Below are 23457 nucleotides of genomic sequence, written 5' to 3' on the forward strand. Positions count from 1 at the left end.
CTCTTAACCAAACTGTTAAAAATGAACCAAACGTAAGTACTGCCGGCTGGGTTTCATCCACGCTGTCCTTATACATTTTTTAAAATAAAAATTTCAAGCAATTACTACTATTGTTATTACTATTTTGTGTATAGCGAAAATGTTCAATTTTAAAGTTAACAATCACACCGTATTCATGATGCAATCGCAGCATGCTACCACAAGGTAGAGGCAGAAATCAGTGAATACAAACATAACCAGAATATTTGCACTGAGTTCTTTAAATAGCAGAGATATTTACCCATGTATATGTATTTATGACTAAAATGTCCTTTAGCTACAGATTTCAGAGAAGTGGCGCCTTTTAATAAAGACACGCAGGAAGAACTGCGTCTTTTTTTTAAATTTATTTGCCTAAAGCTACAGTCTTCTGCATAGATAAAGGAAGCACATTTCTTCAGGTAGCCAACAATTTTGTGGTAGACTGCATGAATGATCAGTGCAGATTTGCTCTAAGAAAATTTGCTTTTTACATTAAGAAATATTTACACAGGAGATATTGCAAATACAATTTATTGAACAAAAAAAAGGAAAAAATATTTACAATTACTGTCTACGTGTTTGTTCTCCACAGTAACAGCACAAGGGCGACACCCCGTGGGCAGTTAACTGAATTGCATTAGATTGACAGTTTACGTTACAACCATGCACTTGAAGTTAACATACTAGCCTAACAGTTTTGCAGTTAATTCAATACTTATTAATGTTATAATGTTCACATTTGTGTTGAATCCGTTTTTGAGAGATTTCCTTTCAGAAGTGCGATCGTTTTGGATAAGGTGGTTTGTATTTCTGAGGAACTGCTCTACCTCAACTAACAGGAACTGATCACTTTCATGATATGCTGTTTGTGGCAAGACCAGATGAGGGGATAAAAGAAAATCTAAAAGAAAAGTAACTATAATTCCTTTTAGAATGTGCATAATAGTGAAACAATAAAATATTACTATCCTTAGGCAAAAGTCATACCAGCTCTGTATTGTTGGATTATCTCTTGAACCTCTTAAATGCACCATATTCCGTATTATGGTTATATGTTAAATCTGATACATTTTTCTTCATTCTAACTTTATTATCTTATTGACGTAAGTAGGATAGGACTGAAGAGGTTTCATCAGAAAACTGAAGTGGAAAATCTAAAGTGAGATCTGCACCTAACACTGTAGGCCTGCATTAATTTATTACATTAGGACATGCGTGTAGTTTGTATTCATATGTATATGCTGTCTAAACTGATAAGAAGTATTTATTATACTTACATTCTGACCTTTGGCACAGCGTGTTAACACGGACATTTGAAGGCAGCACCAATATATTGGAGAAGGCGGGATTATGTGTCGTTACGACGAAAGAATCCAATCAGAGGCCAGCTTTTCACATAGTAACCCCAATCAGCGAATAGGGACTGGCTGGTTGCGAAGGTAGTGGTCGTGGTGGTGTACTGGAAGAAGCAAGTGTTTCCTCTGGGCTTGTTAGCTGCAAGGTTTAGTAACAACCTTTTACTCGTGTATCTGTCAGGTTAGGCGCCGAATTTATCGGCGTTTGATCCCTTTGTTATGCATTATTTGGTTTCTGCATGCTAATTTTGCAATCTAGCTTGGCAGGTGAATCTAAATCTGTCTGAAAGCATATTTGAATATAATAGGGACACGAAATTACGATGCCATCCCCGATGGAGGGATCTTCCAGAGAAGGTGACCTGTTTACTGTGAAACACGAGCTGAAAAATGGTAAGTTAGCTGGGAGCCGGTAAAACTCAATACTGTGAATTTCATTCGATATTTATGTTTTGGAGACACGTGTCGGAGCGAGAAAAATGTTAGCTGGGCTAGCTTAGGGGAGGCAACTGTCACTGTCAGTGATCGTTTGTAGTAAGCACTAACATCAACGTTACACAAGTTCAAACATGGCAGAGGAAAGCTAACATCCGACTGTCATTACTACTTATAACGTTACCGCGAACTCACACAAACTAACGTTATCTGACCATATTATTACGGCGAGCTAGCGGCTAGCGTTTGTTATAAACCGAACTCAACCAGGGAAATAACATTAGCTTAAGCTAGTTGTCAGCGTGTAACCAGGTTAAAAACAGAGCATCGATGAAGATTTCACTAAGTTAATGCCATTGTCAACGCCTTAACTTATTTTGCTGGGTTTTCCTGCTGTTGCCTGTGTGTGACTGTTTTTGCTGTCACAGCTAACTTCTCCTCAGTCAAAAAAGGCAGAGCCAGCTGCAGTGATGTCAAGTCCAACACGCTAATGTTAGCCTATAGTTTCATTCTGCATATTACACAATAGTTAAGATCACCTGTAACCTTAGCTACAGCTGTTGCTTCTAACAGTGCATGCAATGACATATTATCTCCTGAGCAGCCTGGTTAACTTTATACTACTAAGCCTCATCCCTAAAAGGGTAATCTACTGAAGGACAGTATAGTGTGAGTTTACAGTAAATCTAGGCAGGATTCACAAATAAACAGAGATTTTAATGTTAGTGTTCAATTCAATTCAATTCAATTTTATTTCTATTGTTCGAAAGAGGGTTTCTGTGAAGAAGTGAAGAAGACTGCTTAGTGAAGTTGTACAGTGGACAACTAGGTTATAATGATACAGGGCTCCTGTTCAGGCTCCAACATGACTATGCTGCACCCCGATTATTGCCCTGCCCTAAAAATGCAGTCTGTCTAGTTGTCACTTTTTTTCCCTGTGTGTTTCATTTAACACAGTGAAACTTATGGCTACTTTGCATCCAGCTGTACCATTTTGTCTGTGGAGATGTCTTAGTCCAGAACAACCACACAGTTCTCCAAGCTCATATGTCAATATAAAAATATGTCAATATCAGTTATCATTGCACCTCCCTGTCTTCCTGTTGGAGATCAAGGCAGAGCTGTACTAAATGTGGCTATGTTATCATAAAATGAGTAATCATGCTTGTGCTGGCAGTTGCACAATAAAAGAATATTCTTGCTTGTCCGGGGCTTGTATTAGATGTTGGGTCTTTAACAACAATTGCTCAGGAAACCAACCAAGCACAAAGTTTAACAGATCTGGGGTTTTTTTCAAAGTTTTTAATTAATTTATTTTTTTAAAGGAAGCATAATTTCCCTCCAATAAAGCAAAGGGATTCCTAGGACTCCTCTGTTAGGCTATTAATAAACACCAAAATCAAACTGGGCCTTGGCAGGGTAAGCTTGACAAGGGTGTTATGCAACCTGAATCTCTGACCTTAAATTTGAAGGACAGCTTTGTTGTTCTGAAACGATACAGTGTGCGCTCAAATTGCCTAACAGTTGCAGCATTTTGTCTTGTGTGTAACTGGAGAAGCAGAGGAAAAGATTAAATCAGCCGCTTTAATTGCTCAGTACCCTATTTCCAGAGTGCGAGACAGAAGGAATGTGTTCACTACAATGGACATGCATGTCTAAGAGTGTGCCATGCTCAGTCAGCTGTACTGGGAGACCATGATTTAGTGAGACACAGGGAGTCACAGACAGTGTGTGCTGAATTCAGTGAAGATCTTTAATGGAAGATAATGACCTTTTGCTGGTTAATTTAGCGAGTTTGCTTGCAATGGAAGGGAGGATTATTTTGTAGTGCTGCATATTTAGGAGACAGGAAGAGCAAATGTGTTTTTGTAACACTTGTTTACATGGAGGAAGTTTGGTAATCATGCATGTGTTATTTGCGGTCTTTTTTTTTTTAACGTAATGGTGAAGTGAAATCACCATAACAATGCTACCAGTCTGCTGTTGTTGGTGTTTTGTTGTCTCTTGTTTTAATTTAATGGTTCTTCATTTGAAAGCCCAATTCTCCAGCTTTTAAACCTTTTCATTAAGTCTCAGTTAAGTCACATAGTAAAGTGCATCAGAATTCAAACTTGACCCCAATCTACAAAACAAGTGTACCAAAAAATGTCTACTGGTAGACATGCAGTGTTGATAACTCAACAGTAGTTAAAAACAAATTAAGATTTGTTTTGTTGATTAATAATAGATAAGAGGAGAATTTTTTACTCATAGTCCTTTATTTCATCCCCAATAGAGCACACGAGCATAGTAGTTAACAAACCATCTTTAATCCTTATTATTTAAGACTGGAAACAGATATATTATAGAGCTGTGGGGTAAAGATCGGACCAGAAATTAAACCCTTCAGTTTTCTATTACAATGTGTATCCACAGTTTGTGCTTCTTTGAACCTTAGGTATCTTGACTTTACTATCTAATCTTTAGCCATTAATAGTTATTTCCAGGTACTGAAAAATGCCAGGTGGGAGCTTCATAGTGCAACTGCATACAGTCAGGCTGTGAGTATAAACAAGGATGCACTATGGGAAGCACTGAGACATTTGCTGAACATTGGTATTAGCCTATATTAGCCTTATTAACTGGTACTGGGATATTGCTAAACAAAATCGCATTTGCAAATATCAGTGGCCAATATTTATGTGTTATATCCGTTTTGCACTGGCCTGCCTGTTTCCCTAGAGCAAAAGGGGGAATAAAAAAACAACAAAAACCAAATGAAAAATGAAAAATAGTCATATCCAGAATTTCAGAGCATCCCTAAAGATAAAGTTTTTCTTGTAGTAAGCATTAAGTGATCTTTCAGTGCTAATAAACTTTACCTTATGTGATTTAATTGCTTTGGAGAAATCTTAAAAATATAATTTCACTGACAATTACTTTTCATGCCAAAAATACAGTATGAATATATTTTCAAGTGTCTGTGTATATTGACAATCAAGCCATCTTTATTATTTCAAGTATTCACTACAAATATATTAATATTGTTATTTTTACTTTGACTTCAGCCAACCTGACGGGCCATGTAGAGAGGGTGGGAATAGAAAACTTTGAGCTATTAAAGGTGCTGGGTACCGGAGGTAAGTGCAGTGTTACTTTCCCTTAATGTAAACTTGAACATTCAGAAATTTGTTTGCACGCCATTCTGTCATCCAACAAAAGAGTGTTTTTGGAATGCTAAGCGTGTCGAACGAGTCTTTTCTGTTTACCCACCTTCATTGAACTTTGCCCTGTCTGTGATTATTTTCCTGCCAGCATATGGAAAGGTGTTCCTCGTGAGAAAAGTCAGTGGCCATGATGCAGGAAAGCTTTATGCCATGAAGGTTTTGAAGAAGGCCACTATTGTACAGAAGGCCAAGACTGCAGAACACACGCGGACCGAGCGGCAGGTGTTGGAGCACATTCGCCAGTCTCCATTCCTTGTCACACTTCACTATGCCTTCCAAACAGAAACCAAGCTGCACCTCATTCTTGGTGAGGATATTTGATAATAATTTTTTAAATTTTAAGATAAATTCAGATTTTAAATTGTTATATCAAAGATTTAAGGCCTATGGCAACTGTCTGAACCCAGTGGAAAACCCCCACATTTTTAACAGCTAAATATATTAATGTACGCAGAGAATAAAAATTGTCTTTCCTTGTAGGGACATTAACCAACTTACATAACAAACATGATGTTTTCCTTTATAGATTATGTAAATGGTGGGGAGCTCTTCACGCACTTAGTGCAAAGGGTGCGGTTTAAGGAGCAAGAAGTAGCCCTGTATAGTGGAGAGATTGTCTTGGCACTAGAACATCTACACGAGGTGACCTTCAGATTTAGCTCAACAGTAAACAGTAGCGCTTCTTCCGTCCTTGATGATTAACCTGTGTTTCATTTTCTTGTTCCAGCTTGGGATTGTCTATCGGGACCTTAAACTTGAGAATATTCTACTAGATTCAAACGGTCACATAGTTCTCACAGATTTCGGCCTTAGTAAAGAATTTGATCAGGTACAGTTTGCCTTTATGTGTTTAAACCTCTCAAACCTTTTCTATTCTCAAAATACGTTTTAGCTAATAAACCCCAAAAAAGACATTTTGGTTTTTCTTTAATGCCCTCAAAAACCCAACTGTGAAGCCAGATTTTTACTTTAAATAGTGTGGGTTTGGGTATTTCACATTAGAGATATTTTTTCATCAGTATAGAGAAATAACCACTTCTCACTTCCTCATTACAAATGCAGAGAAATATTAGGATGCAGCGTCTGTTAGGATAGAGTATTTTGTCTCTATTCTGTGTCATATTTGTCTTACGAAATGTTTGGTTTTGTTTTTAAAAATAGGCTGAAAGAGCTTTCTCTGTCTGTGGCACCATTGAATATATGGCTCCAGAAATTGTGGAAGGAGGAGAGTCTGGACATGACAAGGTAAATTCTAGTTTCATGTCATTGCCTGTTTGATCAAATCATGTTGCACACTCTCCAGTGAGAAGTCACGGTTAGGTGCTTTCATGCATTCCAGGCGGTGGACTGGTGGAGCCTCGGCGTGCTGATGTATGAGCTTTTGACTGGTGGGTCGCCCTTTACTGTTGATGGAGATGAGAACTCGCACACGGACATTGCCAAGTATGAATTCTCCTTGATCATCAGCCTCAGCTTGCAGCTATATTTCAGTTATAATCAGTCTATAATGCTGCTGTATATCTCTCGCACATCACAGGAGGATTGCCAAAAAAGATCCTCCTTTCCCTAAAGACATGGGACCACTGGCCAAAGACCTAATCCAGCGACTCCTCATTAAAGATCCAAAGAAGAGATTAGGGTCGGGGCCTAATGGAGCGGAGAATGTAAAGAAACACCCATTTTACCAGGTGGATTTCATTGCCTGTCTTGTAATGGTCACGATATTTAATATAACTAATGGACTGAGATGTCATTGTTTTGTACTGAGTATTTCTACATGGTTTTCACATTAGAAAATTAACTGGGAGGACTTGGCAGCCAAAAAGGTGCCTGCGCCATTCAAGCCAGTGATTCGGGATGAGCTGGACGTCAGCAACTTTGCAGACGAGTTCACAGAGATGGACCCCACCTACTCTCCCGCAGCTCTGCCTCAGAACTGTGACCGCATCTTCCAGGTGGGAGGGAAGGAAGACATCTTAGACAAGCAGACTGTGTTTTGTTGTGACTCATGCTGCTGCTGTTTGCAGACAGGAATATTTCTTTGTGCTCCTTGCAGGTCATCGCACAGGACACCGTTTATCGGCATTTGTTTAGAGCCCGTGTTTGTCTGGGCTTTGGTAGCAGGCAGTGTGAAATGTTGACACGGATGAAAAATCGCATTATACATTATCCGCTTTTTGTCTGTGACTATATTTGACATACTTCACAGCAATTGAAGTAATCAAGTGAAGTTTTGAATGTCCTCAAAAGGTTGCTGTAAGTCAACATGAGTCTGTCTGTGTGCATTGGTATTCAAATTGACTAAAGGGTCTTTTATTGAAGTAATTGCTGCCATATGCAGCTCTTATTGAAGTAACAGATGTGAATGACTATTTTTGATGTAGCTTTGAACCATAATATGGCCCACAACTCCATGCCAGCTGATGGCTGTCTGATGTATTGCATGAAATTTCAACTCTGATTGCCTTCTGGATCCTTGAGCATGCTAGATCAATAGATCCATTAACGGGCTTCTCTCATGGAATAAAAGGTTACACTTTGAGAGCATCACCACGTCTGTCTCGGTTACGCCTTCAGTCTTTGATTGCCAACTTCATCTTGGCTTTTTTCACTCTCAGCTGCCATTCATGTAGTCTGAAATTTTGTGGTCTTTATAATTTGCAAGCCTAGCAATCTCTGCGATAACGACAGCAATCCCAGTTTTAAACCGTGCACTTGCTCCCCCGCCGTGTCGCACAAAACAAAATTAAAATTGCATTAAGAGCGCCAAGATGTAATTTCACAGCAGAGCAATCAAATATTCAAGCCCGGCAATTTAGGGCATCTCATTCATTCAACACCCATCCTTCCGTCCATCCATTGCTGTCACTACATATCACACAGCTGTGTGTGTGCCGGTGTAAAAGAGAGAGGGAGAGATTAATGCCAGCTCAAAGCTCTGTGCTCCCCACAGCTGGAATTAAGCAGGCAGCGCTCCACAATGACAGGCCTAACAATAGGAACAGCTGGACAGCCACTGTCAGTCACACATGAAGAGAATTGGGCTTATTGTTGAGCTGACAGGCTGGTTTTGATAGATTTAAAGAAAACTACGCAATTTTGTTTTATTTTAAGGGACTCTATTTTTCTGTGGCAGTGGAGGAAGTTTCCTTTTCTCCTGACCTAGTCCATCTCTCGCTTTATGTCTTAGTAAAATGTAAACACCTAGGGCTCTTGTGTTTTTATTTGAAGGGTTACTCTTTTATGGCCCCCTCCATCCTGTTCAAAAGGAATGTGGTGATGGATGACCCTGTCCAGCTGTGTGGGGGTTCTGAAAAGCCAGGCTCAGCTGCGGTGGCCCGCAGCGCCATGATGAAGGTAAAATGAATGGACTTGGTTCTCCGAGCACAAACACACTTAAGCTAATGGATGCTGTCACAGACAGATGAGAACTTTTCCTTCCTTTCCATTCCACTTGAACTTTATTTTTCTTCTGTGCTAGTTTTACTGCACTCACGTTCCGTTTCAGGCTTAATCCTGTTTATTTAATAGCGTTTGTTCGTGAATACACTTGCGTGTCTTTGCAGCATAATGCTTTTTGAAAAGGTAGCAGTGCTTTTTGTGCGCTCAGTTAGCTTAAAGCTTTCTCAACAACATCCTGGGAAACTGAGCTGTTTTGCAAACCTTAGCATTTTCTATTTATTATGAGATTAGTCATAATGCTGAAAGGTATTGTAATTATTTATCTTAGTCCTTTTCAGTTTGCTGCTTCAATAATCCAAGAAAACGGAGGGAAAAACAAGAAATTGGGCTTTTAAATTGTATCTAAACAATGAAGGAAATTAGTGGTTTAACTACAGTAGCTGGCTTTTCTTTTCTAAAGTTTCCACTGGGTGCACATTATAGGTTTTAAACCAGATTCTGGTTAGCAAACAGGAAGCTTATTAACGGTATTTCTGTCTTATCATGTGACGATCTTAACTCTTTTAGTTCAGATCTAAAGTCGAGACTTTCAGTGCAATTTTTTTTAAAGTCCTCGTCACATTTGTATTTCTTCTTTTCGATTTTGCATGTGAAGTGTACAGGGTTGGTGTGGTGATATACTTAAAAACAACCCTTTGTGTAGCATAAAACTAGAATGAGAGAAGAATTATTATGAACATTATTATGGGTGAGAAGAGGGATAGCTTTGGGGATTCTAGCTGTAATTGAATCAGGATTTTTAATATAAATTCTGCATACAACCTCCAGAAAAGACTTGACTAAAAGAAAGGGAATAGAAAGAATGAAGAATGTCAAGTGTACCAAGTATTCTCTGTAGAAAACTGAAAGCAACTAAGGCCCTGAGATAATACTCAGATAATTGGCAAATTAATTTGGTCATAAGTAATGTAGGAACTTGCAAAATCTCTACTTTAATTCTACGAACAAACATCCTATATCGGGCTATAATATTTAATGTGAATTTTATTTGCGTGATAATAAAATATACACATAATTCTTACTTTTTGTGATTATTTTTATGCGTATTTGCAGGACTCGCCTTTCTATATGAGTTATGAAATGGACCTGAAGGAAAGTGCTCTGGGGGAGGGTAGCTTCTCGATCTGCAGACGGTGCACACACAAGAAGACTGGGCAGAAATATGCAGTCAAGATTGTCAGCAAGAGGTACGAGTTCACTGGGTGCACACATGTGTTTGTCAACTCAGATGCTTTTGGCTCTGTCTTTTGTTTATAGATTTACTGGATCAGTTGGACCGCCACCCTCCTCCATCCCCTGCTCAGCCAAGTCTGAAGCCAGTCTGAGAAGACTAATAAATGTTAAACTAACAAAGGCCAAATAATGTCATAATTCGACCTGATTACATATTTTCCTGATTTTTTTTTTTCCCTATGAAAAATCCAGGTTATATAAGTAGATCACTTGGTTGTTTTTACTGCCACGTCCTGTAAAATCCCATGTATGCTTATAATACACTCCTCCACAGTTTGGCACCCAGTATTATAGTTCTGATTATAGTTGACATTAGGACTGATGCAAGGCAAACCCATGTCCAGTATTTTCTAGCTCTTCGTTGGTTAGAGCAAAACTGCCCTAAAGTATTTTGGAAATTCCCCTAAAGTAAACAAAATAAATAAAAGAAACCTAATTCCTAAAACCTAATATTTTCCAGTGTGTTCTGGGTTATAAAAGGATTTTTTTTTTTTTTAATACTGTATTGAGCATGTTATAAGAAAACGTTAACGTGGTACAACTAATAGTGTTGTAATGTGTGTAAATGTTTTGTCTTCTTTAAAAAAAAAGAAAATCTTAGCATATTGTGCTCCTAAACACGTAATGCAAAAGTAGGAAAATGTTCCACTTCTCCTGTGTGTGTATATGTGACTGGCTTTGCTGTAGGATGGAGGCCCAGACTCAGCGGGAAATAGCAGCCCTGAAGCTCTGCGACGGTCACCCCAACATTGTCAAGTTACATGAAATTTACCACGATCAGGTAAAGATAATCGCGTCCGTTACATTTGCCTCCATAAATTCTGTTTTCCATAGCTCTCTGCCTAGTCTGTGGGGACTGCAGCCTTATTAAGTCGAGGAAATGGAACAAGGCAGATTAATGGGGATGCTGGTAGCCCTCTGGGTGTTTCTTTATCTCTTTGCATATTGTTTCATGAACATCTCACACTGTGCTCAATATTTCGCCTCCGATTTATTTCTAAACTGCAGCTGCACAAACATCCATTTTCTTGCCACTGAATAGTAACAACCTAGATTCACTTGTTTTGCTAATCGAGCCGCACACTTAACCCAAACTAAGCGCGCATATGTTCTAAATGTAGCTTACCCCCGGTATATGGAAGGTGTGACCGTGTGTGTGACTGTGTACAGCTTCATTAGCCTCGGTCCTTCATGCCCAGGAGCACCACTTTAGTCCTGATGAGCTCAGTGGGGTTATTACTGTACCTCACAGGTCTGTGACCCAGATCAAAGCAGCGCTGCCTCACCCGCCTCAGCTGAGTCCTGTCTTTGTTCCCTAGATCCTGCACTAATGAGAAGCTCAACCCCGCTGCTCTGGCACATCATTCTCCTGCCACTTTGTCTGGCCCCTTTCATTTTTACTTAATACCAATGTGGTTTAATGTCACCATCATGAGATCAAGGATGGTTTTTTGTGTGTGTTTGTTTCTGTTTGTTACGCAATAGAAAAATTACAGTTTAATGTTTCACCCATCACTTTTCAGTTGTTTTCAATGTGGTGTTCAAGCTTTGAAAGCAACATTGATGATATTTTAGGAAAGACAAACTTTCCAATATTTATTTAATTGCCAAACATTTAAGAGTGTTTGTGCATGCCGAGCTAATTCAAGGGTTGTTAAAGAATATAGGTTAAGAGTGGGTGTAACAGATGTAACCTTATCCAACCTTATCCTGTATGTGTTTGCTGTAGCTTCACACATACCTGGTTCTGGAGCTGCTTGGTGGAGGGGAGTTGCTGGAGAGAATCCGCCGGAAACAACATTTCAGCGAAACGGAAGCCAGCCGGATCATGCGCAAACTGGTGTCTGCTGTCAGTCACATGCATGATGTAGGAGTTGTGCACAGGGATCTTAAACCGGAGGTATTGGAGAGCTTCTCAGCCGAGCTATTGCCAGAGATTTCTTTCTGTCCAAGCACAGTTTGTGTCTTTGTGATGAATGCAGGCTGGCTGGATCGTACGTTTCTGAAAAAGAATTACTGTGTTTTTCTGAACTTTGTATGATCTGTCCTTCTCTCGTTCTCACTGCTATTTTTTTTACAAAACAAGAGTAAAATTGTTTGACCCCAACGTGGGTCACAAGTACCTGGTCAGTCATGATGTACAATTTACTACTTGAGTGAACCAGTTCTGCTGAGCTGAGAAAAATGATTGCTGTGCGTGTCTCAAATTGCTTTGTAGAACCTGCTCTTCACAGATGAGAGTGAGAACTCTGAGATAAAAATCATAGACTTTGGCTTCGCTCGACTGAAACCACCAGACAATCAGCTCCTAAAGACTCCCTGCTTCACCCTGCAGTATGCTGCACCAGAGATACTCAAATATGATGGCTATGATGAGTCCTGTGACCTGTGGAGTCTAGGGGTCATCCTGGTGAGTGGAGCAGCCACGCTCAGGTTAAATCAAAGCACTATTAATTTGACCGAGGATCATTGATTGTTCATCGGGGAGAGAACAACGAGCAAACCGTTATCTGAGTTTTTGAATGGTGAACAAGCTGTTTATGCTAACGTTACCATTTACACTATATGAATCATAGATTGTAGGGCATTTATTGATGTTCATGTGGTGAGCCTAGGACTGTTACATTGTTGGTAGGGTTGAGTTGGCTGGAAATGGAAGGGTATTGGATCTTTAACTTACTTTAAATCCTGACTTAAGGCTTTAATTTGAATTCCATTAACCTGTTCTATTATTAATATTTTTAGGTGCAATTGTTGATTACAGTTATAGCTGATCTTTTTTATGGTTATATAATTAATAGATTAGTAGGCCTTCTTTTTTTTTATAGATCAGTACATTTTAATGGCCATGTTCAGAGCATCCCATTGCATGCCGACCACTGTGTAGTAGGGTAATGCACTAACATGGATCAGTTCCTCATGCAGCTCCACTTACGAAGATCCATACCAAACCTGTCATCCTTAGTAGTATCTGTTATCCAAAGAATGGTTGGCTGTTCATAGGTGTGGTGCTTTTTCGTAAAAAAAAAAAGGCAGAATATAAATTCCAGGGTATATTCGTGCGTTAAGTTATTTTGCTTGTTGAAATGCTATATTCTTGGCAAGTAAAATTTCATGTAGCTCAAAGACATTATGAAAGTATTGCTCTGTACATGAAAGGTAGATTTTTGATGAAACCCATGGCTCTCACAGGTTGTAATAGAACTAAATAACTGATCATTGATTAGCCCTATTCAGGAGCATCCTTCTTTGTGACTTAACGCCATCACTTTCCACAATGCTCCAGGAAAGTGACCTGATTATATAAATGTATAATTTACACAAATCTTTTCAGAACCCAGATTCCCACTTTAAAGCTTGTCTAAAAATGCTTTTGACTGAAGTGTTTCTATAACCAAATAAATGTTTAATCAGAAGCTTCATATACTCTTGATTTGCACATCTTATCCAGTTTGAGGATTAAACATTTGACACAGGCCACTCTGATTAAGCAATCAGCTGTTATTTTAACTGATTTTGGTAGTAGTTTAGGCTAATCTGTGTTGGATGATATTCATCTCCTCTTGTTCAGCGGTACAAACTTCAGCATCCTGTGATGAGCTGACACAGTTTACACTCACCACAAAAAGAAGCAAAACCTGCCCCACTCTTAGACCTGGTAAAGGCTATGCGGATATGTCATCCTCATTCAACTTTTTTTTTTGTTTGCATGGAAGAGAAGAATTAAAAGGAGAGGTAGACAGGATAAGGAAAGGACACATAGTTGAGAGAAAGATTTCTGTAGTTGGCCGGTCATCCGTACAGAGCCATGGCTCTATGTTTAAGTGCTGCTTCCCACCGTCGCCCCCTGGGGGGATATGGGTGTACTGTGCCTCTTGGAGGTTTGATGAAATGGCTACTGACATGCTTTGTGCACAATGCCCTGGAAGCCAACTGAGTTGAGATATAGAGGGAGAGAGAGATCACAGCACAACAGAGCCTTTGCTGCCAAAAGGGTTGTTCCCAACTACTGTCATTTTAATAAGAAATATGAGGGCAGATGCATTCAGGCCAAGGTGAGAGAATCCTGTTCTTTCAGCTGAGCACAAACCGCTCTTCTCTTGAGTGCTAGTTCAGCCATGGTCAACAACTTGCAGCATAACAATGGAAAAATGTGGACAGTCGTGATCGGTCAAGGGCGCTTTTAAAACATGTTATTTTAACAGTAAATGTGTTTAAACACTTACGTCTAGTTACTTAACCAGCTTATTGAAGGTAGTGTGGCACTGACAAAAATGAGCACGTAGTGTTTTTTCATCCGCAGCTGTTGTATAAAGTGTAGAAATTAGATTTTCACTAGAGATACCTGATTTCTGAGGACAAAGGCATTAGAGATTTAAATGGAGAAAAAAGATAGTTGGGATGTTTTAGAAGATGTAAATTAAAAAAAAAATGCAATGCAGTTATTCACCATCAAAAGCACATATAAAGATAAAAGAAAAATGTCAAACCGCTTAAAATATCTGTTCATTTCAAATTTAATGACAGCATGTTTAAAAGGCCAGTTAGGATCCTTGAATGTTTTACTACAGAGCCACACTGATCTGTGCAGAATGGGGTTTGATGTTGTGTTGCTAGAATAGCCAAGATCTTCCCCGAAAAAGAGGTTTTCCTGATGAGAGCATTTGTCGCTACCAAACCTGTATACATAATCTGCATTAATGGTGCCTTTACACATGTCTATGTAGCTAATTCTATATGCACTATTGCTCCCAATTATCACAGATGCTGGTTTTAAATAGTGTGTTGTGTAGTTTGCAGAACGCAGCATCCATGAGTCTCAAAGAGATGTTCAGATTTTTCATATTTACTGTGGAAAAAATGAGTTTAGTAACAGTGCAATGTCTCTTTCAAGATTATATTGTTCTTTGTTTTATTTAGGCCTTATAAATTCTTCAAAATCATTGGATTATTGTGATATTTTGGTGATATACATTTTACACAGCATTCCAGTTCCTGGAAATCAAAGTTGCAGAGTGTGTTGTACTGAAAACGGAAAATAATGAAGTCGTTATTAACTTTGTAGTAAAGCTTTTCACAATAACACCACTTAGCTACACACTACTGTTCAAGTTTTGACACAGTTGTGCTATTTGTGCTACCCAATTTTGTCAAACTAGCAGCTTTCACATTTAATTCTATTTTATTTATACAGCACCAAATCACCTCAACAGTCACCTCAAGGTACATTATATTGTAAGGTAAAGACCCTACAATAATACAGAGAAAATTCCAGCAATCAGGCCCCTTTTAAGAAAGCACTTGGTGACAGTGGGAAGCAAAACCTCTCTTTTAACAATTCAATTCAATTCAATTTTATTTATATAGCGCCAAATCACAACATAAGTCGCCTCAAGGCGCTTCATAGATACAGGATAACAGGAAGTAGGTGTCAGAGGTGCGTCTACACTTTGTGGCGAGCTATGGTTGAGTCACCACAGTTTGATGATGTGACAGCTATTGTTACCTCAGAGACAGAGAAGAGCTGAGAAAAATAAAAAAATTAATAATTTAATAATTATTAATTCTAGGTGACCAACAGTTGGCCTCACTCCAAGACTTTTCTCAACAATGTAACAAAAACCTAAATAAACGTTGTTCTCTCTTTAAAGTCTATAACTGAAAAGCTAAGCGAGAGCTATTATAAACTGGTAAGCCAGTCTAAATGTGACTGTATTGTAAAAATTGCATTGCGATCTCTAAATCATCTTAATTTTAATATGTTTATGTTCATAGCAGATTGCATGGTCTTCCTTTGTTTGCAGTACACCATGCTGTCCGGCCAGGTGCCTTTTCAGTGCCAGGAGAAGAGCCTGACCCACACCAGTGCTGAAGAGATTATGCGTAAAATCAAACAGGGAGATTTCTCTTTTCAAGGAGAGGCCTGGAGAAACGTGTCCCAGCAAGCTAAGGACCTCATACAAGGTGAGGGGAAAAAACTGGCTCATTTTCTTTTGAATAACTTGAGCTTCGGTTTCTTTTTTTCCCATTAAAAACGTAGAAACATAGTGCACTAAATTTATAAAATTCCACTTAAATAGTACTACAAATTTTAGGATATGGTTATGAAAGTGAGTAGTGTTAGCTTGCAGCTCCAAGACTTCTGTTATCGGTAGATTCTTTGTTCCAGGCTCATTTTTTTCAGAATAAAATATCGACTTTCAAAATAAAGTAGTCCAGAGCAGGAGGTATGAACTGTTTTTGTGAAATTGTAAATTAGTTAAATAAATAAAATGAGGTTTATGCAAAAGCTTTGAGTCGTGTTTAGGGCAGATTTTGATGGTGCTGGTAGAGTCTGGAAGAAGAAATGGACAAGTAGTGCTCCATTAGTGCAATGTCAGTAAGTGATGACGTGTTTTGGATGAACTTTCTACTCACAAAGCAGCTTTCAGAGATCAGGTTTCCTAAAGAGGAAATAACTTCCTGTCTGTGTCTCACCTTTTCCCACCTGGATTAAGAGCGTTAAAGGTAATTATCTGCGTCTTGTTCCTGTAGAGCTGCTGACGGTCGACCCTAACAAGAGGATTAAGATGTGTGGCCTCCGTTACAACGCCTGGCTCCAGGACGACAGCCAGTTGTCCTCCAACCCACTTATGACCCCAGACATTCTCGGATCCTCCACTGCCTCTGTCCACACTTGTGTCAAAGCTACTTTTAATGTATGAAATGTTCAGAAGGGTGCTAATGTTAGATAGTAGGTCAGAACGTTCCAACCTAGTGTAAAATTTGGATTGTGTAGCTTCTGCTAAGTGTCAACCGGCTGTTATTAATAGAGATGGAGACCACATTATATTAACCGTATTGTGGGAAGATTAATTCAAACAAATGCTAAAGATATTAGTAATTTAAAATGCATCAAAAGGCACTTTGATACTGCAACAAAGCGCAGATGCTAGTTTTTGTCTTACTTGAGGTTGGATTTGTGTTGTTATTGCGATTCACCAAAATGCTGAATGGATATTAATGCGACTAATGATATAAGTCGCATATAAGTTATGTGACCTGGGTTTTGGCCAAATATTGATGGGATCTGAAACGTAAGATCCCTTGAAAAAAGATGAGAGCAGTGCATTTCATTGAAACTAAAATTTAAAAATCTAACCAAACATCTGTTTTGTACTCGCAGGCATTTAACAAATGTAAGCGGGAAGGGTTCCGCCTCCAGACGGTGGACAAGGCGCCTCTAGCCAAGAGGAGGAAGATGAAAAAAACAAGTACCAGCACAGAGACCCGCAGCAGTTCCAGCGAGAGTACCCATTCGTCCTCCTCCTCCTCCCAGTCACAGGAGAAAACTTTTCAAGAAGGAGACCCAAATCGACAGCACTCTAACATCACTCCTGTCATCACCCCTGTCAACACACCGGTGCCCTCTGGAACAGATTCTGGGCACCAGCCAGCACCTCCAGCCTTTCCCTTCTCAGAAGGACAGTAAGACAGCCTGAGGAGAATCCAGATTCAGACAGTTGGGTCTGAAAAAAAAAAAAGAAGAAGAAGAAGTTTGGCTTGGACTAGTATAGAGACATCCTTCTTCTTTCTCTCTGTCTCTGGCTCAATTGCATGGATGTCAGCACGTCTCTAAAACCAAGCATGCAGCAGGAGCAGCACTGTCACCTCTATATCAATCAATCAATCAATCAATCAATCAATCAATCAATCATCACTAGCAATAGCCGATCCTATCTTTTGCTCTGACTTTCTCACACAGACTATCAATCAGGGACTGGACCAGGAAGAAGTGTCACCAGTGTCCTAAAAGAAAAGGGCTGCCCTACTGCCCCCGGTCCAGAGAATGGAGAGACATCTTCAGTCTCGTCATTAAATCACAACATCTGTCCTCTCCTTTTCTGTCTTTGTCCGAGTTTTTAGAGATTTAAAGGGAAAGTCAGCGTTTACACCACGGATGCTTTGTAATTTCTGTCAAAAGGAGAGAGAAACAAAAGGCCACATGCCGGAGGATAATCTTACGTCTCTGCTATACGGAGCAGCTTATTTATATGTGAATTTTGCAGACTGAAATTTATTTATGATAAGCTATATTATTAACTTATTTATGATTCATTATGATCTGAAAAGAAATAATGGATACAGTGAGACTAAAAAAAGAAGATATTTTGTGTATGTGTGTGTGTGTGTGTGTGTGTGTTTTCCTATCAGCTCAAAAAAACTTTCCATATAGTCAAATGGTCTTTCATATATCTTTCTAGTTAGACACATCGAAGAGTCTAGTAGGTCAGTTTTAGTTTGTTTTGTATACATCGTAAGAGTCAAAGTCACGAAACCAGAGTTCTTTATAGGTACTGCTAATTATTTAAGGTGAATTTTAAGATTGATATTTGTTTAGTGGCTTTAAAAATATACATTTCCTGATTCATATAAAAGATGAAAATGTGTGCACATCTTTTTGTAAGAACCAAATGTGGATGTAGTATGTTCAGCCAAATCTGTGATTTTTATCAGCGAGTACTGCTGCCTGAGGCAGTGCAACCTGACTAGAACAGCTATATTTAGACTTTTTTTTTGTCTCTTATGTGGGAGTATGGCTACTGCCGGACTTGGCATTGCTGCTGTTCCATGTGGTCTGATCCTGAAGTCAGTATTTAGCCAAGCAGTAGAGACCTAATTGTCTCATTATCACTACAACCAATTGGATTGAGCAGAATGTCCCAAATGGAAAATGAAGATCAGCTTAGCATAAGGGTTGAATGCGTCAAGTAGTTTGAGATTTGAGCCTTCTTGGAACCAAGATGCCTGAGGGCAGTTTCAAGTGAGCTCTTTTTTTTTTTTTCTTTTAGATTAAAAAATATTAATTAAAGGAAGGCTTATGTGCCAAACTGCATTTGAATGGTAATGTTTGCGTTTAAAGACGGTCAGACACTAGGACATTTGGAGACAATGTAGAGCAAAAGTAGCCCCGTTTTGTCTTCAGTCATAAAACTACTGCAAAATGCCGAACTTTGATGATTACAAGTTGTTGAGCACAAATTAGGGATGCACCGATTGATTATATTAGCCAAATGTTGGTATCTGGCTGTTGTGGGCCTTGTTGACTCATTTCAGCAATTAAAAATGTCTGATGTGCGAATCATATCAGTGTTTAACTGGCTTATTGTTCAAGTATAGTGTGATGAAGCGTTGAAAGACTTCAAGTTCAGTTATGCTTATTTATAGTGAAGATTTCTTTGCTTCCCTGGAACAGAAGGTGGAATAAGTACATCAGAATTTGCCAGTCGGCCCAGAAGTTAACAATCAGTGCATCCCTACCACATGCTTCTTTTTACTATTGATGCCGTCCTTGCTCTATTTACCATGTTGTACTGCATGACTGAAAAGGTGATCTTTGCACTGTGTGACAGCTCGCACTTTGAGGCAGATATCTTGTTAGTATTAGGTCCCCAGTGCATGATATGACCCGAAACATCAACCACTTCCTTTATTTGCCTTTGTGGGCTTTTTTGGGGGGCAGATTCTTACTTGATTTAATGTGAGTTTGTTTACTTGCTTAACCAATTTTCAATTCGGGACTTTTACTGTTTAAAATTGTGATGGGTGTACAAAACCCCTTGTTACAATAGCCTAAATATTGTAATATCCCAGTGTTACAATTCTGGTGTTAGTTGGGATAGTTAGGGGAAAACAAATGCCATGCTCTGTTAACTGTTTTTGTTTGTTTTTTTTACGTCTTTGTCTGTTTTCATTGTAATAATTGAAATACTGTATTTTGCTGTTGTGTGGGGTACTTGGTGATCCGTATGTGAAGCTACCTAGAATCAGATCCTCCTGCTCAGCCAGGATACAGATTTTCAGTTGGACTACTGTGTGCATTTAAACACACGCTGTCATCCTCTTCCATTTTTACTCTGAATCAGAACCAAAGCATTAACTTCAAGGTAGCTGCTTTAAGCTGCATGAGACATGACCTTTCATGCAAATATGCAAAAAAAAAAAGGCTTCATATATCACATTTTCTGTTTGTTCGAGTTTCTTTTCTTGGTCCATTCAATGAACGATATTTTTTAGTACAGATGATTTTTTTTATTTTTAACAGCACATAATGTGTTTTCTTCAGAGATTCTTTATGGAATCAGTAATATCAATACCCAGCACATTATCATGCTTAAATCTATGCATCTCTTTTACACTTTTGTGTTGCTTGTTTTGCCATTTCACAAAGACCTCATTGAATGGGTTTAAGCAGAGTGCTTAAAAAGGTGTAACAAAATTTCTATACGCTGATCGTCTACAACACCAAATATTGTGTAATGTCCAGCTTGTGCCAGAAGAAACAGCTCTGACATGTTGGAGAACAGACGTGAGATGCTGTTAGTTTCTGGGACAGGGCAGATGGACTGCTGTCAGTCAGTTTGGAGAGCAGTTTAAGACCTTGGGCTCTTGCTCATGTTTTTTGTTTAATTTTTGTGGTGTGGCAAGGTGCACTGTCCTGCTGGGAAAAGCAGTTATTTCGGTGGGAAGCGTACGGTGAAGGAACATCCACACGAATGGTGCGATCCAAGTTTTCTCAGCAGAACATTGCAGAGAGTGTTTTTAATGTTTTGGCTGATCAGTGTTTACTGTACTTTTACTCCCATAACGTCAGCCACTGTAGAAATGGAACAGATGGAAAAGATTCCCAGTATGAAAAAGCTGGAATCCTTGGAGCTAAACACTACAAAGCTCTCGTCTAACTTAGTTCGCATGAGTTCCCCGTTGCTGCCTCATTAAGCCTCTTTTCTTTTGTTTGGGTGTATTAATAGCTCAAGTGGAGGAAGAGGAAGAGTGTCCTATATTGAGCTCCCCTCTGGGAGCCAGGCTCTATTAGCTGATGTGCTGCAGTGCTGTTTGTTCCAAAGAAAATACCGTACTCTACTCACTGCCTCTGTGGGACCCGGCTCACTTTCTTTGTAGGGAAAATAACAGTGCATCACAGGAAAGGGTTGGTTTAGTATCAATGTCTCTTGGGGCTGATTTCCAAACTAGGCTTTCCTTCTTTTGATGAACACCTTGTTTATTGTGCCACCACGAGGAAGAGAGACAGAGGGAGGCCGGTTCTTATTTTAGGCCTTGTTGCCTTTGATACATTATTTTGTCAGTTCCCTTAAATTTTAACGAAAGTTCCTTTTCTCCCTACAGTGCTTCCTCGTTTCTAAGCCTGAAAGCGTCACACCTAATGATGCTAAACCTTTTTAGCATTTTTCCAACACTTAATTAGAGGGCTGGTAGTTTGAATTGTTTTGTGTAAACCAGCGACTGCTGTTGTACACTTTAGTCAGAGAAATTGGCTTGGGATGTTGCGGTGTGTTTTTAGTGCTCCGGTCCATGAAGTCACGCATGGGATTAAGACACTAAGGGCAGCGTTGAGTGACGTCCTGTACTGATTCTCAGTATGGTGCTCGTGTGCATGTGTTGTTTGTGAACGTCGAACATTTTGGACACACCTTGCAGCTAGTGTTGTTCTTTTTTGTCAACATTAAGGACGTGTACAGTACTGTGCAAGAGTCTTGAGCCAAGCTTCATTTCTCTATATTTTGCCAGGAAAATTGGAAATATGTGCAGTGAATTATCGGACACATAGAAACTAACTTGGAAATACAGTATATAGGCAAAATCAGAGTTGGTACAAAATGTTTCATTGTATGATCTTTCTTGGATGATCTTACCACATTAACAGTTTGTTTGGGGATCATTGTCATGCTGAAACTTGAAACAAGTGCCGATGAGATGCTTTTTGTTTTTGCATGGTGGATAAAATCTGATGCTACTTGTCTGCATTCATGATTCCATCAGTTTTGAAAAGATCGCCAACACCACTTGCTGAAATCAAACCCAAAACAATGGCTGAACCTTCACTGTGTTTTACAGATGGCTGTAGACTGTTGTACCTCTCTCCTGACTTCCAAAATGTTAAAATTTGGATTCATCACTCCATAAGACCTTCCCACTTATTTTTAGTCCAGCACTTGTATAGTTGGCACACCTGTCTTTTCTCCCAGTTTCCCTCCTTTAAGAGTGGTTTCTTTAGTCACTATTCATTTGAGAGCATTTCTAATGATCAACTGCAGGACCAGATGTCTATCTCAGGTCCTGCGTTAGGTCTTTGTTGGATTTTTCTTTTTTCTTGTCTAAAAAATGAATGAAAAAGCAACCAGTGTCCACAGACCAACTTTTAGAAAGATTACAGAACTTTTGCTCTAGAAAATGTTAAAAAAAAAGTTAACAAAGTATGTTTCCTTGGAAGCAAAATACAAAGAAGTGATGGGTGACTCAAGACATGTTGATTGGTCACTGCCTTATGTATGGAGCTGTCCAAGGTGCTGAAGTGCTCAAACCATCAGTTGTTTGAGAGAAGCAAAATAGTGCGATCCTTTAAAATGACCAGGATGATTGTTAAGTGGCTCAACAAATCCACAGAAAAAGTGCTTCAAAACAAACAAAATCTCCCGCTATGGCTAATGATAAGTATATTTATTGATACAATTTAGAGCACTTCCAAGTAAGGTAGAGCTTTCATCAGTCATGAGTCAGGTGTAGCAGCTTTGATCAAGAGCGAGAAAAGAAAGAGTGAATGGTTAAAATGTCCAGCTTTGCTGTGCTTCTGTGTTGTAGATGTTTATATCAAAGTCTAAAATACTTTAATGTCTGAACATGTAATCTCTGCGTGGCAAAAGCTCAGACTTCAGACCGCTCTGAATTCTTGGTTTCTTTCTTTTTTCTTTTTTTTTCTTTTTTTTTTTTTTGGTCTATTGGTCTTTGAACCTGACATTTTATGATGTCAGTGAGAGCAGATATCCCAGATATGGGCAGCCAATCAACAGAAAGTTGGCTTGAAGGGAGCGGGAAGCGAGAAAAGCTCAGTATATGATAAAAAAAGAGATTCATTTGAAAGGTGAATCATGCAAAGGCACCCTGGTAGTGTCCACAAATGGCACTACTGAGATAAAAAGGACCTAATATGCTCCACTTTGGATACTAATAATGGAATTAATAATAATGTTAAATAATATCCAGAATCATTTCAGCCAGGAAATGAAATATGTGAACTTTTTTTGTTTTAATTTGGGAGTATATGCTAACAGTTACTTTGATTAAAAGTATCCAACTACAACTACACTGATATCTCTGGGGCAGTGACAGCCATATGTACATATAGCCCCCTTACAGTTCAGCCTTTTAAAAGCAAGTGGTCAGCTACAAAGTGGCCTTGCTGAGCTACACTTACCTGCATGAGGACGTGTTCTCTTGCGTTAATTTATTTGACTCAGCGAGTGTTGCTCTATGTAAAGTTGGTAACAGATATTAATGCTTCCACATCCATGGGTTGTAAGGGATGTAAAGGCATCATCCTCATCATCGTGATCATCATCATTTTCGTCACCAGTGCAGCCATCATGCATGTGCTGATGTTGCTTGATTCCTGTCAATCTTTCTGTTCTTATCAAAACTTGTCCAAACGTACTGTAGCAGTGAATCCCTTTGAGATTGGTCACTAAACTGGTTTAAAACACAACATCAAGCTTTAAGGGCAAAACTTTGCACTTACATGTTGATTTAGTCACGCATATGTTGCAGGAAAAATGTCCTCTTTTGTGCAGGTTCAAATGTTTCTCATCTTTCTGTTTCTCTTGATGGTTGTTGTCAGATAATTCTAAGATAAAATAAACCTCAGCAGTAGTACTTTTTAGATACGGCGAGGAGACACCATGTGCGTACCT

General features: G+C 39.1%; 1 protein-coding gene across 2 annotated transcripts; it reads left to right on the forward strand.

Moving 5' to 3' along the window:
- Nucleotides 1-1323: 1323 nt before the first annotated feature.
- On the forward strand, nucleotides 1324-17391 carry rps6ka5 (ribosomal protein S6 kinase, polypeptide 5). Of its 2 annotated transcripts, XM_005736554.1 has the most exons (18): nucleotides 1324-1522; nucleotides 1685-1769; nucleotides 4859-4930; nucleotides 5106-5324; nucleotides 5544-5659; nucleotides 5745-5846; nucleotides 6179-6262; nucleotides 6357-6460; nucleotides 6555-6705; nucleotides 6811-6972; nucleotides 8249-8374; nucleotides 9533-9666; nucleotides 10400-10493; nucleotides 11442-11612; nucleotides 11931-12122; nucleotides 15517-15676; nucleotides 16247-16410; nucleotides 16878-17391. In XM_005736554.1, exons 2-18 carry the CDS (start codon nucleotides 1700-1702, stop codon nucleotides 17181-17183), a joined length of 2427 nt encoding a protein of 808 aa, XP_005736611.1. In that variant the 5' UTR covers nucleotides 1324-1522; nucleotides 1685-1699; the 3' UTR covers nucleotides 17184-17391. The 2 variants fall into 2 exon arrangements, with proteins under 2 accessions (XP_005736611.1, XP_005736610.1); XM_005736553.1 differs by having other exon boundaries at nucleotides 1324-1769.
- Nucleotides 17392-23457: the final 6066 nt, after the last annotated feature.

The sequence above is a fragment of the Pundamilia nyererei genome, unplaced genomic scaffold (assembly GCF_000239375.1).
Source record: "Pundamilia nyererei isolate P.nyererei 1_Seehausen unplaced genomic scaffold, PunNye1.0 scaffold00070, whole genome shotgun sequence".
NCBI classification, from domain to species: domain Eukaryota; kingdom Metazoa; phylum Chordata; class Actinopteri; order Cichliformes; family Cichlidae; genus Pundamilia; species Pundamilia nyererei.

Coding starts and splice junctions, on each gene's coding strand:
- rps6ka5 (XM_005736553.1), top strand. CDS start 1,700: ATGCCATCCCCGATGGAGGGATCTTCCAGAGAAGGTGACCTGTTTACT. Junction 1,770..4,858: donor GAAACACGAGCTGAAAAATG/GTAAGTTAGCTG, acceptor CTTTGACTTCAG/CCAACCTGACGGGCCATGTA. Junction 9,667..10,399: donor GTCAAGATTGTCAGCAAGAG/GTACGAGTTCAC, acceptor GCTTTGCTGTAG/GATGGAGGCCCAGACTCAGC.